Here is a 22,971-nt window from a genome sequence, read left to right on the forward strand (position 1 = left end):
CATTGGTGGCTGCCAGTTTGTGCATTGGGGACCTAAATCTATTCCTATTGAGATCAATGAGAGAAGGATGGGACCACATATGTAACTCTGATTTCAGTTACTGTATTGACTATGGGAGGCCGGATTGTCTTGTGCTTAAAGGTAGCATACTGGCTTACAGGAGATCTGCATTGTGTTTTGGACTTTGCTGTGGACCTTGGGCAAGTCACATAAGCCACCTGTCTCGGGTCCCCATCTCTAAAATGGGGCTAATAATCTACCTCAATGGTGGGTTGTGAGGATAATTAATAGGAGATACTTAGATACTATCCTCACGTGCACCCCAAAAATCCTATAAATACATAAAATAATTATTCTAGATTCACACCAGCATAGTAGAAAGAAGAGTCTAGCCCATAATTTGCATTGGGAAATGTAAAAGGCCTGCGGGTTCATCTTAAACCCACTTCCCAAAACTACAAGCATATTTCACACAACTATAGGAGTGTTCTTACTAAAACTGGAACCTTGACTAATGTGCACCATTCACAGATAATTTGCATTTTAGCCCCTGCAAATTATCACTACCATTTTCCCAGTGCCTCAGTATGGAAACAATGGGCTGGACTGGCATATCATACATCGGACTGTATGAAACATTTGTATCAAAACCTGAAAATCCACTCTGATGTGGGCAGTGGGTGCCCAAGGAGTGAAACCCCACATGGTTTTGGTTTGCCAAAATAGTGCATGCAATTCCCTAGCCCATCACACCACACATACACATGGCCCATCAACTTCATTTTTGTGTGATTAAATAGGAGAGTCAAATTGAAGAATCATATGAGCAATCTGTTTATTTCTATGTTAGAGTTCACGGGTTTCACAATGTCACTCAAGTGCTTCTTTGCTGGAGAGTGAAGTCTTATTTCTGAACTCTGTCCTATAGAAAATGAACAACTTTTAAAAATGGCACATTTAATGATGTAAACTGAGGCTTGAATAACTTAATCGGTATACAAATTACACAGTTATAAAAGTCATCTGTCATTGTCTTAACTTATAGTTTATTTTGTACAGGTTTCATTATGTTATACATCTAAGACTTACCATACTCTATAAATATTTTGGGCATGATGAATATACATATTCAGTATTGTAGATTCAGTAGTTAGTGTATGCATTTCACTATGTACTATACAGTGTATTTCAATGTAGTGCATACAATATGTATTTCAGAAAAGAGCATATTTTCTATGAATATTTGGTATCCCATTCATGAAGCACTCTACCTTGAAATACAGATTGTATCCCATTATATAATATACTGTTTTTACTGAATCATATGGCTGGAAGATTTGCTTCTACATTCCCCAATAAGAACTAAGGAAGAGCAGCTAGTACCATTATGAAGCTGTATCATTCTACAGCAAGAGGAGTAGGGGGACCTGTTTTCCCAAATTTGTATTTAAATCAGGAAGTGTGCATAGACAAGCCATATGGAGCTAGTCTATAATGTCCAAATGAAATATAATAGTTCTGCACTGTTTGAAATGAACTCTTTCTTCAGTATTCTCCATGGGCCAGATCTTCAGCTGGTGGAGCTAACCACTCAGTGATTTACGGTAGCCGAGAGTCTGGCACTTTACAGTTCTAAAGTTGCTAAGAATCAACACATTCATTGAATCCTCCCTTGTATTGATAGTTTGCGGGGAAGGGGTGCGGGTGGGGGACAAAAACACCGTCCATACAACCTATTTCCTTTTCTTTATGTAGAACAGTATGCACCACAAATACAAGTTGTGTATTCTGTATGGAGACATAGGAGTTTCCTATCTCAGCAGCTACCGAAACTTCATAGTTGTGGACATAGCAATCTAATTGTTATTAGAGGTTTTCTTAGCGAGACCAGGTCGGTTTTAGTCATTTGATGTTTCTTGATATATAATCTGCCTCCAAATGCCATTCCTTCCTTTGGTTAATAATTAGCCTTAGAAATATTTATTTGATGTTCTTTCACTTGGTCTGCAAATAATGTTCATTTCACAGGAGTGGTACCTTTACACCGGTCTAGATCCAGCGTAACTCGACTGCTTTTAATGGTGTCACTCTGCATTTACACCGCCGCAACTGCGGGGACACTTTGGACGTTCTCATTTTCTCTCTTTGTTTTTTTTTATTCTTTGGCCTTGTGCATTTTTATTTATTATCACTTTCTATTTCTGAACTTTCATGTACCATGTTAGATCTTTTAAAGTTTAACTATAATATATTTTTGTACTTCCAGAGCATTTTCCATCTTTACCAGATTCTATGTATTGGTGTGGCACGCTAAATTCTGGTTTCCATTTTTTTGTTTTTGTTTGTTGAGTTTTTGTTAACTACTATAGTTCTTTTACTTATCTTTTTAATTGTTTGTATTTTGTAACTGGCGACCAGACTTAACATCTAGGTGGACTTGCTGTGTGTGATTCCTGCGTAGAACAAAGATCAAGGCTCTAAAACCAAACAGATCCTGTACTAGAGAGTGGGTTGGCCTAAGTGAAATTCTTTGTCAGATCAGCTAGCAGGCGAGCGAGACTATAAATTCCTCTTATATTCTCTGTATTTTCCACTTAATCGTTTATTTTATGTGTGCACACAATGGAACACCAGCATGGAAATATGTGCACTCTACTTTTAGTGATCCTTGTCTCACAGCTACATAACTTCTAATGTGAAACACACAAAAATTACCATTTTCTCTTTTCAAATCTTGTTCTTAGAGAGAAGACTTTCAGTATAAACAGTTTGGCTTCTGACTCTTGTCCAACGTTAACATACTGGTCCCGAATCAGCAAAGTACTTAAGTCACTTTGGGATCAATGGGACTTAAGATATGCTTAAGTACTTTGTTGAATATGGATGGACTCTAAGCAGTTTGCTGAACTGAGTGGATAACTACTTACACATTAGCAAAATGCAGAAAAATCTGGAGGAGCTGAATTTTATGAAGATTTTCTGGTTTTATTAATCAGGTTCAAAATAGCAATCAAGACTTCTCTAGCAATCTTTGCTCAGCTAGAAAAGGAGAGACTATATGTTAAATATCTTGAGCGTTAGTTTACTAAGATATGTGGTACGTCTGATCTCACACTAAAGTGCTATTATGTTCATTATTTTGGGAGAGTTGGGGGATGTGAGGCAGCTGTGTTTGGATCAGCTGTCAATTACATTTTCTCATGATGGGCCCAATGTACTGTTTTGCTTCTCTTAGACATTTCATACATAAAGGTTTCTTTGCTACAATTTTCAACACATTTCAATCGTACTTCAATGTAAAAATGAATATAATGTTTGTGGAATGGAAGCTTTTTGAATCTCCAGCATTCCTGTCAAATTTGGGAATAGCCATTATATAACTGTGCCCGGTATTTTCTTTTGTTATGGAGCTTGTTGTAAAGGTTTTCTCTGTACCAGACATATGATTAGAGATGGCTTTTAGACAGGGCCTGTGTGCACCAGCCATTGTAGATGGATGTCTACGTAGTGCTAAACTGCAGTGTGTGTGTGTGTGTGTGTGTGTGTGTGTGTGTGTGTGTGTGTGTGTATATATATATATATACACACACTGCAGTTTATATATATATATATTTAGTACAGTGTAATACCAGTTTCAGGTCTTTGCTTATTTCCCAGGCAATTTGCTTCCTGTTCAGTGCATTTCAATACTACGTTTGCATTTATCGTGAGAGTAACATGTGTTGCCCACAAAGAATTTCCATAAGTGTTGTTGTTTCATGAGAGGCATTTTGCTTTAAAGTGTGTTCTGCTTTGTTTCAAGTTATTTTTCATATTGTCAATGATAAAAATAAACCCAGGGCTGCTTCTTGATTTTTATTTTCCAGGGTTTATTGTTGTATATACAGTTCCCTGTAAGGAGATACAACCCTTTTCCAGTGTGAGATTTCTAATACATTTCTACATTTCAAATATTAAAGATTTGCATGGGAAGGAGAAAGATAATCAGTGATGAAGAGGTATCCTTTAGAGCTGATGCACATGAATAGAAAACCTGAATAACTGTAAATATACTGTGAAACACTTTGGTACAACCAAAAAAAAAAATCTCCAAAGAAAATATTTAATGTTCTCTAAATCAAACCATCTTCCTAAACAATACAGATAAGAAATTAACCACATGTGGGTGTTTGTATCTGTAAAAAATGAGAATACTTGGCTGCATTGCTCATAGGCAAATGAAATTGGACAGATTCATTCAGATCTCTTTTGAAGTAAGCCTAGGCTCAGGCTGTATGAAAAAAATATCCACTGTGCTTTACAAAGGATGACGACTAGAAAAATCAACCCCAAAAATCCCTTGTTTTCTGAATCACTGTTTATCATGAGTTGACAAACAAATGTAGTCTCCTCTGAGTCTGAGCATAATTGTATTAGCATTTAGCTAGTACCAGGCCGTATATGAAAACAGCCATCATGTGCGACACCTCCAACACCTACATGTAGCTGTTTCAGGGACACATCCTGGTTTATAGTGAAACAGGATTAACTCAGCCAGCGTCTTGTACCCGCTCAATGATGTGCAGTTATCCTCTTGGGACCTCCAAAAGTTAGACTCCTTTGTAACCTCCTATTGCTGACTGGACTGACTGCTCCACTATCCATAAAACAGAAGGCATAAAGGTGAATACAAACATAAGAAAGTATTTTACATATTGTCTTGCAGTCTTTCCATATAGTCTCTAAGTTCCTTGGAATCGCCAAGATTCATATCTTGACATACCCATTTAATATTATCGTCACTGTCAAATAGAATTGAATTGGTATAAGGACCTCCATCCTCTGGCAGTATCGTGGTATATGAAGTGAACTTGACCCGCTTCCGTTTTGGCCCGGAAGGATTTATAGGTTCACTTTTAACTTCTTTCTCACAAGCATACTCACAAGATCTGAGGATCTGATTATGGAGAGTCTTCTGCGAGCTACCATTAAGGAGAAAGTTGCTTTCTTCAAACTGCATCCCTCTGTCAATCATGGTAGTGCACTCCTCTGAGGGGAGCGAAATGTCAACTGGGTTTTCCAAGAGTTCAATCTCATTTCCAAGCCAGACCCAGTCATGAGAATGTGGGATGTTGCCTTGCTCACTCACAGCAAACCTTTTGTGTCTATACTTCCAAGCAAATGCCGCGCAGTTAATTAAGAAGACCAAAATTGCTAGGCAGAAAACACATAGCAGGGCATACATGCCAATCTCCAAATCAGTTAACCCTCTAGAAGTCAATGCAAGGTCATTGGGATTATTTTGCCCTGGTACCTCTACTTGGGTAGGAAAACTTGTGAAAGCCGTTGGGTTATTCTGGAGTCCATCCTCATGAGCCTTCTTCTCATCAATGGGAGACTTGGAAGTTGTGCTTTTGTTGGCATTGTCTTCATGATTAATAAAGGTTCCATGTTTGGCCCATTCTTGCACTGTCCTCTCCTGTTCTGCCGTCTTCTCTATAGCATTGTTCAGATGGTGGTTAAACTCTCTATCTACATCATCAATGTCGTTGGTCCTTCCTTTGTGGTCGGAATCTTTCTGACCCAATTTCACTTTGACATTTCCTTTCCCAACAGCCAGAATGCTCTTTCGCTTCGTCTTCTGGCAAGGTTCACTGATCACCATTTCTATTTTAATCAGGGGTCCTTGCCCATCACCCTCTGCAACTACCAGAGGCCACTTTGACTGAAGGTTTTGCTGGGCAGATACCACCATCTCATCCAGCGAAGTGATGGTGACAGAAAAATCCTTGGAATCATAAATATCTAAAGGTGTCACAGAGCCATCACTGAACAAAATCCAAGCACTGACTATGGCTTCCTATAAGAGGGAAAGGGGAGAAATAAAAGTTTGAAAGTTAAGACACATGTTTTAGGGTTTTGAGAGCTTACACTTACTTGACGCCAGTGATATAAATACACTGTATCGCTTTGTTTATGTGTGGTTTTTGTTTGTTTTCTTTTTACAAAAATGCTTCAACTCAGCTTCTGGTTTTGTGTGCTGTATTCCATTTAGATATTCATCTTATTTGCAGGTGCATTCTAATGTGCTTGCAAAACGATGCACACAAGTATTTCTGGGTATAAAGTGAAAAGTCACTTTTCAACATCAAAAGCCCATTGATGAAAATTCTCAGATTTCCAAAATCATGATTTTTAATACATTTAGAAAAATGTCGTATAACAAGGGACATTTTGAAAATGCTCCTTGGCTTTAACCCTATGTGTAATATAATGCACTTATATAAACTCTAGGTGTGGTGTTCATGCTCAGTTTATTTAAACAGAATGCATTATGGAACAGATTTGAATGAAATATTTCACAGTTTCAATCGTAGTATTTCTAAGTAGGCAATGGCTTGTGCAAGGGACAGAAATGACTGTAGTTCCCTTTGGACACCACAGAAACACTGACAAACGTGCTGCCGCTTATATTTTGAGGATAGTTTGATCAAACTCAACGTTTTTCACAGCAGCATTAATCATGCTACACATAATAGTTGCACATGACGTACCCCACTATCAAAACATAACTGCTTTGAATAATCTTACCTGCTTCTGTGGGACCAGATTCTGCCACTCTCTCTCTCTCACACTGAGTTATATACCCTACTTCTTTCATAGTTTCATTTTCACTCTTGGGACTACTTACAGAATAAAGTGAGCATAAAGAAGGCTGAATCTCATCCAAATGAATGGGCCTGATCTTGCAAAACTGTACTACTTAGTCTGTAGCTCACGAAAGCTTATGCTCAAATAAATTGGTTAGTCTCTAAGGTGCCACAAGTACGCCTTTTCTTTTTGCAAATACGGACTAACACGGCTGCTACACTGAAATTAGTCTGCCTAGGGGCTGCAGGGGTTGAACCCATAGAAGGTACTCAAAACCCTCAGAGAAGATTTCAGCCATGTAAATCAGCGAGCTGTTCATATTGAGCTAAGAGCTTCCCGTGGCTATACTGGTCCAAATCGAGGGGAAACAAGGTATAAGGATGGGAATCTTGCTCCTCGCTAGTTAGCCAGGATCCTTCCATAGCAAACTTGGGAAGTACACATGCCCACTGCAATGACACACACCTCTTCCCCAATGGGGTGTGGTCCTCTGGAAGGAGGTGTATACTCAGCCACCTACCATGAGCAACATGCATTGCTAGGAATCTTGGACTAGATGCATGGCCAACCTGTTACACATGTGGTAAGGGTCTTTGGGAGGGACTAGGCCAGCAATGAGTAAGCTACGACAGGGAACTGTCTGAAGCTGCATGAGACATCCTGCTTTTCAACCAGGCATACGTTATACATGCTGCATAGCTATACAGGAGGCTTTCCCCTGGCATTCTACAAAACATCATAAACAAACCAATTAATTATAATTATCAATACTATTTTGGACCATACCTGTTTTGGGGTATGAAGAATATCGCAAGCAGATGCTGTGGAAACAATAGCTCTCTTATTTCCTTTGTTTATTTGTAAAGACAGGGACAAGCCCGTTACCAGTTGTACCCCTAGGTCTGTGATTGTTACGCGGTCATCTAGCACGATCACTGTCTTCTCAGCCAAGATGGAATCAGAGAGAGGCGACAGCACCTTCAAAAAGCAAGTATGCCTTCTTGTGTTAAACAACAAGTGACTCAATGTTATAAAACAAAGTAACTAGATTTTCTGTTCAGTTCAGTGTTTGTTGCATTCATTATAAGCTATAATTGATGTTTCCCAAAACGTTACACCCATTTGCCATTTAATTACTATATATACCCAAAATAGTTTTATTAAACATGTCATTGTTTTTAAATTATAGCCTCATCCCTGAGCAGTATGGTACAGAGTGGAGATTAATGAACTAAACTGAATTTATTTGATTTTTTAAAAATATATAGTTACATTTACAATTTCTGTAAAAGCTCTAATTAATATAATTACATTGCTGGCTATTGAATGATACTGATACTGTAATTCGACAGAAGAGAAATACAGAGTCTACTGGCCTCAGAATATACTACCTGTAAGAGCTCAGCTGGGCTGATCTCTAAAAAGACAGAGTACCAGATTGCCAGAGGTACTTAGGTGCTTAAAGATGCTAGTGGGGTTGACAAAAGGGCCTACATGAATTAGGCACTTAACACCCATTGACTTTCAATGGGAGTTAGTTACCTAACCTGCTTAGATGCTCTTCTAAATCCCAGTTGGTGCCGATCTTCACCTGTAGGTGCCTAAATACCTTTCGAAATCTAGCGCAAGGATGTTGACTCCACTGCCTATGAAGTCAGTGGGAGTCTTTCTATTCACTGAGTGTTGGTTCATGCCCAAATGTCACTATCCTTTTATTTTAGTTCCAAAATATAAACTTTATATACAAGGATATAATGGGAGGTTATGTAAGCAAATACAGAAAGAAACATTTCATGATTTTTTAATTAAATATCAATCATTTTAAGTTCCCGCTACGATTTTGTAAACACACAATGCCACATTTTCAAAGATATTTAAACATCTACAGCTAAAGATAGCTGTCAAGTGGCATTTTCAGAGAAGTTAAGTGCCTAACCTGCTTAGGTGCTTTTGAAAATCCCATTAGCCGCGTATCCGCATCTTTAGGTACATAAATACCTTTGAAAAACTGGCCCAAGCTGCATTGCGTTGCTGTAATTAAGAATCAAGCAGTGAAAATGACTGGAAACAAAAGTGAAACCTATTCAGACTTCTGTGTTAAATTAATGTTTTCCCCAGACATAACAGCCTTTTATATTATAGCCAGTAATCAACTGCTCTCACCCCAAATTCTCCCCATCTATACCTAGGTATATTTTGAGCTGTTACCTGAACTGTGGTTATCCCATGTTCACGACCAACTAGTACCCGTCCATCGTGTAATTTAGCAATCTTAGGTTCTTCCACCTTCATGAAATCTGTCACGAGATTCGTGATGTCAAACTGCCACTCAGAGCCCAACATATAGGTCAGCTGGCCTCCAAAATCGGAAGACTCTGCTACAAACTGTGTGAGGACTCGCACCATGGCATGCTGGTACTGAAGGGTGCAGCCTCTTCCCTTCCTCTCATCATCCTCTTCATCATCACTGTCACGGGTAGGCCTGTAAATGGATTATTTATTATCCTTAATTCTCAGGATCACATTACAGCCTTCAAAACTTCCACCCGAGTAGCAAGTCAATATATCCGTCTTTTCATTATCATCTCCCAGCCTGGTGAAGGGTGAGAAAATAGATTTTGATGCCTCAGCTGGCAAACTTGAATGACAATTTTGCGCAGCTTTTCCAAATTGAACCTCCCTGACCCTCTCAGGCATTTACATCATTGCTGAAGATCCAGTGGGTCTAGAACTTGTTTTGTTTTTCATCAGATGCTCAAATCCTCTAGGTGACTAAGAAAAACATCATGAAAAGTTTGACAGTCGGAGCTACGGTACCACACCCCCACGTGCATGCTGATGGTTGCAGATTGGCCTTGGGGGAAGTGGAGGCTACATCTGCATAACGGGGGTGGCAGCTGCCACTCTTAAGCATGACCCGTTCTGCAGCACCTTCATGGCGGTGTCTTTGCTCATGTACTGCAAAGGCCCAATACATTCAGGGACCCCCACTTAGGTCATGCGCCTCCTTTAGCCACCTCTCCAGCTCACAGAACACTGTGCATTTGAGATGTATGACATTACTATTTAATCTTAAATATAACCCTGTTCATGTGGGTAACTGGACAGGTATAATTCAATGTAACACCCAGGCAGGAGTTCAGATCAATAGAACCCAACGCTTCCACAGGTAATCAGCATATCAGTTAATACATAACATCATATGATGTGCAAATAGAAGTCTGAGGCTCATGGCTGGCTGTGCCATCACTCACAGCTATGCTCAATGGTACCATTAGAGACACCTGCTTTATAATTTTCTAATTATCTCCCCATATACTATAATAATTGCAGCTATGCAGTTAAAGGTTCCTACAGGCTTTCTACAAAGTGTCACAATGACTTGTACACGAATACTGCTGTTCATACACAGAGCAACATTTTCCATGCTTTAAACACTGTTTTTTCCATTGATTCACTTTACACCCCAGGACAAGCACACAGATTCTCTAATTGAACCATTTTTGTTGTCTTGAAAGTCAGCTATTAAGCACTGGGTGGTCACACTTTCTCTCATTATGCCCCCATGCTGTGGAATTCGTTGCCTAGAAATATTTGATTTCACTCCTTTTTTTGTAACCATTTCTAAAGCTGGGATGGGGAAGAATCCTCTTATTTTTCATGGGGCTTGGGGAAGAATTTTCATGTTTGCTATGTTCTTTTATCTCTTTGAAATACACAAGTTATGAAAAAGCTATTATAAAACACAGTTGTTCTTGTAAATGGTCTTACAACAAAGTTAGCAACCAATAAGCTGAAAAAAAAAAAGACTAAAAAATCCACATCCTTCGCTTACTTGAACCGGGAAAATCCTGGTGTTCTGTAAGTGAGTGTATTGATGTATACAGCAAAGTGGCCATAGTGAACATCATTGAATAGTGTTTGCAGTGTTGTTGAAGCCAGGTTGGTCCCAGGTTATTAGAGAGACAAGGCAGGTGAGGTAATATCTTGGTAACATCAGGCCCAAGCCACACTGGAAGAAGAGTTCCATGTAGAATCTTCACAGAATGGAAAAGTCTGCAGGGATTCTTGAATTTTTTCACATTGTGAGCTACATCTCCATTAGATCTCCTCCCCTGTGTGATCCTGCAGACCAACTCCACTTCTACTGACAAATGAATAACACATCCATGTGGGTAATGCAGCAACTGTTCACATGAGAAAGTTAATCTTAGGGAAGTTTCATAGAATCATAGAAATGTAGGACTGGAAGGGACCTTGATAGGTTACCTAGTCCAATCCTCTGCAGTCAGGCAGGACTGAGTATTATCTAAATCATCCCTGATAGGTGTTTGTCTAACCTGCTCTTAAAAACCTCCAATGACAGAGATTCCACAATCTCCCTAGGTAATATATTCTAGTAGTCAACTACCTTTACAGTTAGGAAGTTTTTTCCTAATGTGTAATCTAAATCTCCTTTGCTGCAATTTAAAGCCATTACTTCTTGTCCCATCCTTGGTGTTTAAGCAGATTAATTTATCACCCTCCTTTTTATAAGCCTGTCTTGTTCACCAGCACAAGTTGCGCCAATAAAAGATATTACCTCTTCCCCCACCCTTGTCTGTCTTATATCATTGAATAAATTTCTCTAATATCATTGAATAGTTACTTCACTGAAATCAATGGCATTTACATTCAGGAAGAATATGGCACATTATATTGAACAAAGGGATATTGAAGAACGACTTACAGCAGGACCACGCAAAAAGCAGTGCAAATCCTATGCACCGAAATTTATTTCACGCCTGCAGAAATAAATATCCACGGCAGATTTTCAAAATTGCTCTAAGCCCACAACTGGGGCCAGCTGTTCCCATTCAGGCATCAAAATAAATGGGCAGATTTTCAGAACTCTCAGCACCCACTTCAGAACTCTCAGCTTGAAGAGCTCTTTGGAAAATCTGACCAGTTGTTTCGATTCCTGAACAGGAGGTGTTGGTTGCTGAGCTCTTATGAAAATCTGCCCTGCTTTGAGTTTAGTCTAGAGGTGGGATAAGAGTTGAATTTTTTTTTTTAAATAATCTGACCCCATAAAATGAGACACAGTGTAACCCAGATCTGAATCTGCCATGATTGGATTTTGCAAGATCAAAACCTGACTGAGGTTTTGCAAACCCTAATCTGGCCTTTTTCTCATTTAGAGAAAAGAGCAAAGATGGTTGGTGCAAAGATGGAAAGTGAGGTGCCGGCAATTTCAGAACATGCCTTGCAAGTTTCCATTGCCAGGTGCCAATTCAAGTTGTTGTTCTTTAATTCAAGGGTGTTTTTAAACAAATGATATCCATTTCCACTTCAAAGCCACAAATCCCTGATTCAGTTAATAAGACAGAGCTTTTCAGTACTTTGCCTTCTTGGACCCAACAAAGTGTTTGAAATCCATTAAATTACATGGTCCTCATAGAGTCTTGTTAGTGATCTTAGTAGGCCTAAAATCCTTCCTTGAACTTCCTTGAGCTCATTTTAAGTGTCCTCTTAATGCAAGCTACTGCTTCATATTGCCTTTTTTTCTGGTTACCTCTAAAGTTAGTGAGCCTTGTGCTTTGAATATCTTTCAGAATCCTGCTTATCCATATTTCTTGCTCCTTTACAAAATGTATTCAGAAGATTTTTGCTTGTCTGGACTGCACCAAGGTTGCCAGAATTCCATTTCATTTACATTTCAGACAGATAAAATCCTTGCTAGAGGGTAGAGTTAAAACAACCCTGTTATAATGGTGCCTGCTAGCAATGATATAATCAGTGATCTGTCTGCTTTTCTATTATACAGCTGTTCTACACGTGGTTTAAGCTTGTGCATTTTAATTTTAATTTGCAGCTAAGCATGCATATACCTAGCCAGAGAACAGATTTTCATCTGGAAAATTGACTGCCCCTATTGATAGTGGCATGCACCATAGATTAAATTATGATTCTCCATCTCATATGGATAAGTATAAAAGTTCATCCTATATTTATGGATTGGCATAGTAAGCCATATTTCTGCTTATACACCATGGAGACTGCTTTGTATACTCTCCTTCTTTAGAACAGCCCAAATCCAAAATTCCTTACTCAGTTCTCATGCAGTTTCTACTGAAGTAAAAGCCATTTAATTCAGTAAGGAGCAGGTGAAAACTTGTCATACCAATCCAAAGGGAGCAAGGAATTCAGGATTTCTGCCACTATGTTTATATTTTACCCTATCTTCCTACTTTCCCTTGAGGAAATTTGCACAGAAGAAGATATTTAAGCAAGAAAGGCTCAATTATTACATGCATCTTACTATTACACACAGTTATATGCCCTCCATTACTATGGTATGTGGACAATAACATGGTATTAACAGACCCTTTCATTATAGGTAAGGCTAAGATTTTCTCATGGTTATTCTTAGTAAAAGTCATGGACAGGTCGCCGGCAATAAACAAAAATTCACAGAAGCCGTGACCTGTCTGTGACTTATTCTGCTACAGCTCCATGGTTTCCCCCGCCACCCTGGTGGCTGGGAGCTGTGGGGTTCCCCGTCCGCCTAGGGTGGCTGGGAGCTACAGTGTGACCATATTTCCTAAAGAGAAAACGGGACACCCCAAGCCACTCGCCTGAGGCATCCCCCACCCCCCGCGCAAGGCTGTCACCTGTTGCTGGAATCCTGCCGGCTGCCAGCTCCAGAGTCCCGCAGCCCCTGGGGCTGAAGCAGAGAATGTCATGGAGGTCTCTGGAAGTCACAGGTTCCATGACTTCCATGACCTTCATGACATAAACATAGCCTTAACTATAGGACTAAAGATTTCCTAATAATATAGACTAAGATTTTCAAAAGAGTCTAAGGGAGTTAGGTGCCAATACTCATTGAATTTCAATAGGCGTTATATGCCTAACTTTTAGCCCTCTTAAAAAATACCAGACCTAGTTCTTGAACTGCTCATGAGATTTTTCAGACTGACAATATTGACTCATATGATGTTTTTGTGTTCAGAGAATACAAAGGTTATCATTCTGACACAGAACATTGGGAGCTTCTTGGGTATTAAATCAAAGCTTTCTCCATTTGGAACGTCTTCCCAGTGGATGATACAAGAACACATTTCAGCTGTCTGGCATTCTCACAAGATTACACTGTTCCAGGGCAGTTTAGCAGTGACTAATATAAGCTAAAACGCTGCTGAGAAGCAGGAGACATAAGTTCAACTTCAGAAGCTGCCATTATCTTCCTGCACAACTCTGGGCAAGTCACTTAACCTCTCTGTGCCTCAGTGCTTCTGTTTGTCAAATGGGGATAATACTTCCCTACCTCACTGGGGTGTTGAGTATAAACCCATAAATATGTGGAAGGTACAAAGACAGTATGGTGCTGGTGTAATATAAACACCCAGACAGAGAGAGAGAAAAACAAAACAAACCGCCTCTAAACATGGAAAAACAATGAAATATTGAGTAAAACACACAAAGCATGAAAAAAGAAAGGAAACTTTGAAGCTCCCATACAGTGCAAATGTCAAGGCTAGCATAGCTAATGCTAGTCCCTGATTACCTATTGATTTAAAATAGAGAAAAAAAGTAAATAAAAAAATCCTAGTGTTTCATAAACCCAGGGTAATTTATTTCTACTCGAAACCTGAAATACTTTTCCAGTCACACATGCATAGGCAGCTGACACCCAGTGTCAACCAACCAGCTACCTTTTTGTAGCAAGACAGCAGCCACGCTTTTTCTTCCACCCTTCACGGAAACAATGGTTGCTAAAGATGGGCCAGTGGGTCAGATGTAATTTGAGCAGCAGTGAACTAAGATTGCTTGCCAGCTTGCAGACAGTGCAGGCTCTCAGACCATTATCTTTATTTCAGCTGGCCCAATAAATCAGCACTAGACACTAGGAGGGAAATGCCCAAAGCTGGGCATAATGGGTTTAAAGTCAAAACGTCCATGATGTTAACCACCGCGGAATGTCTAACTCACCATGCGTGGTGTTCAAAAGCCAATTCCTATAATAAACATCAGCAACCCAATCCTGCAATCACTTACTCCAGCAAAAACCTCATTGACTTCAGTTGGATTTGCGTCTAAGTAAGAACTGCAGCATCAGGCCCAAAAGCAGCAGAAGGTGCATCTCTTTGGATTGCTAAAGCAAATGAAAGTTAGTGATTCTGGGACTATTGTAGCAGCTGGCACCAATTCAATCACCGAGCACATTTTCTCTCTCCACAAAGAGCAACTTTGTCTTCACCAGTGAAAGTTAGAAAAGTTTCCATTGTGCCAGTTCTTCATTACCTCTCCTTTTGACACAGCCACCTGATCAAGAGCACCTTCTAGATAGACAAAAGAAGGTATCTGATGATCTGCCCATTTGTAGTGAGTTCATTGCCAGAGTATCTGGTTAATTTATTCCATTACCCCAAGTTACATCCCCTTGTAAAGTGCTAAATAATTCTGCTCCTTGCTCTCTGTTTGGTCACTTCAATAGCTAAGATGTGTCCTAGTCACTGAGCACAGCCGGCAACAGGCTCCTAGCTGGAACTACTAGGATTTTCAGTGATAGGATCGCTGCTGCCAGAAACCCTTTTGCATTTGCATTATAAATTTGATCTGATGTCATGCCATGCTCACCAATAGAATTTTTCAAGTGATCCTGAAATTCATCAATACAGTAGTATTCCTGGAAACGCTTAATCTAGCTGCTTGTCCAAATGTTGGCTGTTCCCGCATGGGTCCTTTGAGAATGGGAGGGGCAGGAGAAAAGACCTCAAGAAGCCTTTCCCCCCTTTTGCCAGTGGAGTCTCTTTATCAGAACACAATCTTTTGTGAATCCGCAGTGCTTTCTTGCCTAAATCAGATCTGCTAGGTAGTGCTTCTTTTGAGCTCCTCTGTAGAACTTGCTTGTACAAAGCTTGATGCTTCTTCAAAAGATCTGCTGCTTTAATGCTCACTCACCTTGTACCTTTTTCACCCACATGCTTTTATGTTTGCTCAGATCGCTCCACCTTGCTCTTCTTGATATTGCTGATGATCTGTGGGAAATTTTTCTCCCCTTATCTTTCACATCTATGTGTTATCACCATGCTGCGTAACTGAGGCACTGCATGCTCTTTAAAGTCTAGTGTCGCATGGCACAATGACATTGTAACAGTAAGTCAGCGTAAGTATCAAACCATGGGCAAAACGGTAAGTCACTGAAAACAGCTTTTGTGAACGCATTCTTATAGTCTGAACTTGCTGGTCTTAATGGTAAGATCAAATCTAGTGAATCATCTAGGCCCATGAGACACAATGACACACAATACTGTGCAAAGTGCACTTCTGCTGCTTCTTGTGACTTTAGAAATAGCAGATACGGGCTCAGGAAAAATAAGCGGACAGAAGGTGAGTCTATTATTGGAGACCTCTGCTGCATTACAGTAATGGAGAAGGTGCAGCAGAGGTCAAATGGAATAATCAACAGAAATGAGACGCCCATCTATATTCAGAAATGTCAAAGAAACTGGACCTGCATTCTTTGGGAAATAGGAGATTAAAGGGGGGGGGGGTCTAACTGAAAACGCCATATTCCCTTCAGAATTTTGTGTAACAGATGTAATGAAGCTTACTGAGCTACATTAATGTCGAGCACAAGGAAAAAGGGGCAAAGACTTCAACTCTAAAAGCCTGATTTACAGCAAGGCCACAACATGATCTATTCTTGTGGGTAATAAATATTGTACTCACAAGTAATTGTGCCCACAGGTTTGCACCTGCAATGAATTGTGCATGCAAATATTAGCATTCGGAGGGCCATCTACATGTTTTTCAGGCAAAATGGTTTCAACAGAACAGCTCAGAGTAAGGTGCTACTCAGTGAGAGTAGGGATAGTAGAATTAGGCTGTAACTATGGACATGCCTGCATGGAGGGAGAGGGGGGAAGGGTTACACTATGCACTAGCTGAGTTTCTGTGCATTGAAATGACTTATATATACCTGATGCAAACCCTTAAAGCATAACTTCACAGTTAAAGTGTAGTCTTTACTATGCTCTAAGATTCTGATAACACCACTGTGAGAGAGGCAAGTACTCGCCCATTTTACAGATGGAGAAACTGAGGCTGGCCTCGTCAGTAAATTGCACGAGGCCACCAACAGTCAAACTAGACCTCAGGAATTCTGAATTGGGATTAGGAGTCAAGAGCTCCAGGTACCCTGCCCTCTGCCCAGACCTGTGTCTTTTCTACAGTGCCTTGGGTGTGTCTACACTGCAATCACGGGGTCTGCAAGCAGCTTGCATAGACATACCTGAGCTAGCGTCAATCTAGCCAGCTCGGGTACCAGAGCAGGGAAACCGCAGCTGTGCAGCCTTCAGTGTGGGCCCAAGTAATTACACAGGGTTCTGGCAGGCTTGTGAAGCCCATGCTGAAACCTTCACTCCTCCAGTTCCCAAGTGAGCGAGATTAAAGCTAGCTCGGGTATCTTTGTACAAGTTGCAGTTGCACCCTGTGGTTGTAGTGTAGACACGCCCTATGTCTTACTGAGTGCTGCCCGCTTGACATGCTACATCCGCACTCTTTCCGCAGATTCCCATCCATGCAGCTAGCTTTGATTTCACTGAGTTTTCACAGGATGGAAAGGAGGACAGAATTTGGCCTACCGTTTTCACAGTAGTGACTGTTTCAGGCCGAGACAGACTATAAACTCTGTTTGCAAATGGGATGTTCTACCCTCTGAAAAATAGCCTCCAAATGAATCTGCTGGATCTTAAAATCCCTGGCCATATGCATGCACCTAGGTCATGCAAATATAGCAATCATACCTCTTATTGGATGTGACAGGTATCCGCCAGCCCTTGATCTGGCTAAGTTCTGTATCCGAGATCTCTATCTGCAAAGGAAGCCGTGGAGCCCAGACCGTCACTTCTAGCTGGGTGGTAAAATGCTGGTAAGTGAAGTTCACAATGGTATCCACTTTGCTCTTCATTTCCTTGCCATTAACAAAGATGGAGTCGCATCTGCCAGAAACCTTTAAAACAAATCCCAAGATTACTTGCAAAACGGATAAAAGTTCAGGAAGACACAGAGTGAATGATACATCGGCACAAAGACATTGCTAATAATGGGAGTAACGCATATTGTATCTTTAGCTTTCGAATTAGTAGCAAACAGTGATAAATGGACCCCAGGCAAACAATTCTGCATTCTTCAATGGATACTACTTAAATTACAAAAATAGTGCTGTGATGTTATGTGACCTGTGTTAGTCTTTTATACTGGAGAAATTAAATTCTCCATGAATCAAACTTCATGTGCATCAAATTTTGTTTACAGCTTACTTAAAAATCCAGAAAAAGGGGGCATATGTTAATAAGAAAAAGAAAAAAACTCTCAGACCCATAAAACAGAATCCTTCTCTTTTCATATGAGTACTGTAAGGTTCAGTGCCAAAGACCTTCTTGCGGTCCATAATATGCATCCAGAACTTCAGTATAACTATTAATTTTAGAATTTCTAAGTGGAGTTTCACCAAAATAAATATAGAGCTGATGTACTCTCATGATGTTTGCTACACTAAAATACTTCCAGGACAAGTACTATATGGAAGCAACTAATAACCTAAGCCCCATCCTTCACCTGGAGTCATATGGATAGATCCACTTCACCCTCACAGAGTCCTATTGGTTTCAGGGCTCCTTGGCACAGATCTGGATGCAGAATTGATCCCCTAGATTATAAACTCTTATCCTCTAACAATCTTAACCTAGACTGGAAACTCTCTGAGTCAAGGACCATTGCTTTACGACGTGTGTGTCCAATGGAACCCTGGTCCCTGCTGCTGCAAGATAAATAATAATTTGCATTTAGTTTTTAAAATAAAAGGAAAGATGTGACAGCTGCCAAAGAAGTCAGCATACACTGACCTCTGCCAGGGGAGCGGGGCAGTGATCTTTAGTAATCGTGACCCACGTCATTCCACTGAGACTGCTAAATAAATATCCGTCTTGCATCAGCACTTCCTTGTGTCACACCATATTCCTGGTGTTGCAACACAGAATAGAAAGCTGAAGAGGGAGAGGATTTAGGAATTCAGTGTTAGGAACTATATGAATGTCCGTTGCAACTTGTGCCCAGTACGGATAAAAGGCCAAAAGGCCATCAGCCAGAAAATAAGAGACACGGGATTTTGATGGCAGACCCTGGGTCGATGGGCAAAAGGGAGATCTGAAGTCCTTGCAGTCTGAGATCCCTCTTTGGCCCTCTCTTCTGTTCCCTTTGCAGAGGGAAGGTGAGAGATTTCAGCAGAGTAAGCAGAATCCTTGGGGTTGGCAATGGAGAGTCTGCCATGAGTTATGGGCTATATGACAGATGCCCTATAAACCACACACTGGACCCACTTAAATGCCTGGTATGGGGAAGTGTGCAAATAGCGCCCCTCTCCCATGTTAAATTTTGGTCAAGTTGCAGCCTGCCACTTAAAACCCATCCTTGTGTCTATCCCCATTCAATTGTGTGTCCTGATCAATCCTAATCAAGGGACTGAAATGACAATAAATGACTTTTTCCAAACGGGCTTTGGCCAAAGTTACCATGGTTTGGCTAACAAAACGAAGCCACTTGTCTGGAGATCATGCTCCTTCCACATCAATGCCTGGAAAGTAATAGAATAAAAAACAAATCATCTAAGCACTTGCTAAGAAATGTAAAATGGACTCCAAGCTCACAGTTACGAAGAGTATCACAAATTAAATTGAACATATTCAAAATCCTTGTCGTTCCCCTCTCAGAATGTGTCACAAATGTCTTGAGGCATTTTTAAGCACATTAATCAAGGCCATTAATGGGAAGAGCAGTTGAGATTCTAAATCGAAAAGGCTACGTCTAGGGAGCTTTGTTCGAATTAACACGGGACAGAAATAATTAAGAAAACTTGAAGAGGGAAGGATAAACATCAAGACCCCATCAGGGGATTAACTACTATATGATAAGACTGAAATGAATATTTTAGATTGTGTTTTTAGATGCCTAAAATGTTCTTCCATCTCCTTCAGTCAGCAGGAAAGGTGCAAAATAAAAGAAGAAGGGGCTGATTTTCATCGTACCTATAAGAAAACCAGTAGGTTTGGTTCACGGATTTCATAGATGAGATCTTGAGCTGACTCTGCACAGCAGTGAATTTTGTATCCTCGCTGACACCAAGTGAGGGACTCTAGCCCTGATAGTGTTGCCCGAAACCCCACAGTTGGGGAAGGGAGGAGCAAGATATGCGGGACCTGTGTTGCACCTGATAAAAGGCACAGTAGATGCCACTGTGCTCTCTCTGCACATGGGAGCCGCCGTCTGCTATTGTGTGATTTTGAAGGGTTTGGGTTTTTTGACTTGCATGGCATTGTTTTTTTTGAACTGCTGCTGAATAGCCGAGCGAACAGGAAGAGTAAAAGAACTGTCTCTCCCATTAATGCTTCATGGTGGGAAGATACCAGAGTGGGTTTGAGCTGAAGCTTAAAGCGGCGATCCTTCATTCTAAAATGCACAAAGCAAGCATAAAACATCCCAACACTAAAACATCCCAACACTAGCCATTGTCACCTGCCTGGCAAAGTTAACAGATGCAATTTTAGAATGTTTCCTTTATCAAATATTACAACCAGGTGAGCAGGAGGTCTAGCTATCCACCCTGGGATTCAGGTCAAATGAAAGTGAGGTGTAATTAACCTTTCCTGGCGTTGTAGCGCATGGTTGGCTCCAATCCCCCCAAGTAATTCTACAAGGCACAATTTCTTCTGTACAACCTGTCTCAGCCTCCACATTTTAGACTAATCAAGTACCAAAGTATCTAGCAATCCAAAAGAATAACTAGGAAGCTGTTTAAAATTCAGGTCACTGAACATTTACTTATCTCTTAGGAAAGCAGGCAAAAGTGTAAAAAAATGCTAAAATGTGATATCAAACACCCCACCCCAAACCCTCTCTTGCATGATGAATTTTTCCATGTGCAGTTGTTGCTTTATTCAAAAGCCATAACCTTACCCTCAACTTACTTCAACAGCATGCCAGTGATTTAGAAAAGAGGTTGAATTAGATAGATTTTGTTTTGCTTTGTTTAACTATATCTGGGCAAAACATGCAAAAAGTAGACATGAAAATGTGAAGGTTGTTCTCGCAAGTACTGAAGTTTGTAGCTAGGTTATTCAAGATGCAGTGGGGAAAAAATGATTTGATTCTCCTTTCATTTAATTTGGAGTAACTCAGCTGGAGCCAGTAATAAAAATAGAAATAAAAATAAAAATGCCTTGTTCTTATCTAGTGCTATTCATTCATAGATCTCAAAGTGCTTTGAAAAGGAAATGAGCATCATTATCCCCATTTTTTATAGATGAGGAAACAGAGGCAAAGAGAGGTGAAGTGACTGGCCCAAGGTCACCAGCAATCCAGTGGCGGAGGTGGGACTAGAACCCACGTCTACTAAGTCCCTGTCCAGTGCCGGCCACTAAGCTATGCTGCTTCCCAGTAGAGGTAAAGCACAGAATGTAAGCACAGAATCAGATCCCTATGGGCTGTAACCTTGGGGTGAACTTCACTCCTGTACAGAGAGCTGCTTAAGAACTAGTTAAACTGGCTTTCAGAATAGGGTTTAATTGATGCACAGGCATTGTGCTGCCCATGTGGACAGACCCTTGGTGAAGAACCACAAGATTAAGCTGAATGACGCAAATGGAGAAATATATACATGTGTATATAACCAGCGCTATTGAACAGCAAAACCGACACCAGTTAAAATTATTTAGTAAGTTTCTCCTGAACCCTCCATTGCATGAAAGAGCGGAATGTGGTATGACTGCAACCTTTTAAATATTCTGTAAAATAGTTCACCACGGCCAGGGGAGGTTATAAAAGAGGGGGATAAGACTGACCGATCAAGCACATTATGGATCTCAGTAAAGGTCAGAGGCGCACTGTATACTGCTGCTTTCCAAAACATGTGTGAGGGATGCAAAATCTCTGGACTGTGGCTGAGGCTGTAAAGAGAACAACAGTGATGGGATTTTCAATGTGAAAGGCAAATAGAATAAATGACTCGTTCTTGTAATAAACTTCAAACTGTAATCTTGTGATATTTCTTGAATGTCAGCCTTAGCCACCTTTTCTGCAGTATTCTTACAGGCGTTGTCTTTTTCATTCCAGTAGGAATAATTTGCTGAGCTACTTCAAATAGCCTACGTTGTGTGGCGCGGGCACAGTTCTATGAAACTGCTTCCCTGTTGGATTATTGTGCTTTATTATTATTGTTGTTAAATGTTTGCATTAGCAAGCCCAGTCAGAAATGAGCTCCTCAGCTCGAGGAATTTGGCTAGGTGCTTGAGAAATGGGAGGAGGCAAGATGGAAAGAATCTTCCTCTTTTTTTGCCTTGTCACCAAGTTGTGGGAGCTGGGCTCCATGCCCATAGCAAGCCTACACTTTCTGTGTGGTTTCCTTAATTCCTGCCCTTGGGCACCTTCGTTATTCCACTGCTGGAGTGGCCTCTACACCCGTGGAGGTGAGGTGGGATTTGCCCCACAAACCATACATTAAACCCCTCCCTCCTCATGCTGTCCTGAACCTATTTGTTGTCTAGCTGTGACATGCACCCTCAACCCCACCTTACGTTTCCTCAATTTTCTGCTTCTTCTTTGACTTTCCTTCCTCGAAGAGGTCTTGACATTTGTTTTGTACTGAGAAGCTTCTCCACACAGCTTTGGCAACTTCAAACCAGATACAGGCATAAACGACCCCAACATCAGTGAGTCCTCCCAGAGGGGTGTAGCCAGAGTGTGAGCCCCCCCCCACCCCCCTGCAGAAAGGCAGCTGCGCACCTCAAAAGTGGACAGCACTGGCCGGGGAGGAGTGTGCAGTTTGGGCAGCCTGGGGATGCATTGATTCACACCATGTCCTTGGCATGCTCCACCAGCTGGGCGCCTGGGGAACTCAACTGCAATTTCAAGCTGCCCTTCCCTGCGGGGGGGTTGTAGGGGAAGGTGGCACTATAAATGCCACTTGCCTCCCGAGGGGAATGGATTCCCCACCTGCAGCCCCTGCTGGCATGGGGAGGCACAATTTGCACCTTGCTTCACCAGTCATGGTGAATCAAGACCCGCAAGTTATACTTACATGGCTAACAGTGTAGGTGAATTAGTTCCGGCTAGCTGTTCTTGATGCAGATTTGTTACTGCTTTGTGGATACTTTCCCGGATGGACTATTGCAGCCGTTCTCAAATTGTGGGTCGCAACCACAAAGTGGGTTGTGACCCCATTTTAAAGAGGTTGCCGGGGCCACCATTAGACTTGCTGGGACCCAGGACTGAAGTTGAAGCCCGAGTTCTAGTTTAAAA

General features: G+C 40.9%; 1 protein-coding gene across 2 annotated transcripts in view; it reads right to left on the reverse strand.

The window, feature by feature from the left end:
* Positions 1–1,515: 1,515 nt before the first annotated feature.
* Positions 1,516–22,971, reverse strand: part of LOC102943959 (transmembrane protein 132B) — a 358,631-nt gene continuing 337,175 nt past the window's right edge. The window contains exons 6-9 of one of the 2 annotated variants that reach the window (XM_037878834.2): positions 17,424–17,629; positions 8,839–9,112; positions 7,417–7,608; positions 1,516–5,839 (exon numbers count right to left, since the gene is read on the reverse strand). In XM_037878834.2, the coding sequence (XP_037734762.1) occupies positions 4,688–5,839; positions 7,417–7,608; positions 8,839–9,112; positions 17,424–17,629 (1,824 nt within the window). In that variant the 3' untranslated portion in view covers positions 1,516–4,687. The remainder of the gene's footprint in view (positions 5,840–7,416; positions 7,609–8,838; positions 9,113–17,423; positions 17,630–22,971) is intronic. The other variant, XM_043529414.1, reaches the window with a different exon arrangement.

Source organism: Chelonia mydas, chromosome 15 (assembly GCF_015237465.2).
Source record: "Chelonia mydas isolate rCheMyd1 chromosome 15, rCheMyd1.pri.v2, whole genome shotgun sequence".
NCBI classification, from domain to species: domain Eukaryota; kingdom Metazoa; phylum Chordata; order Testudines; family Cheloniidae; genus Chelonia; species Chelonia mydas.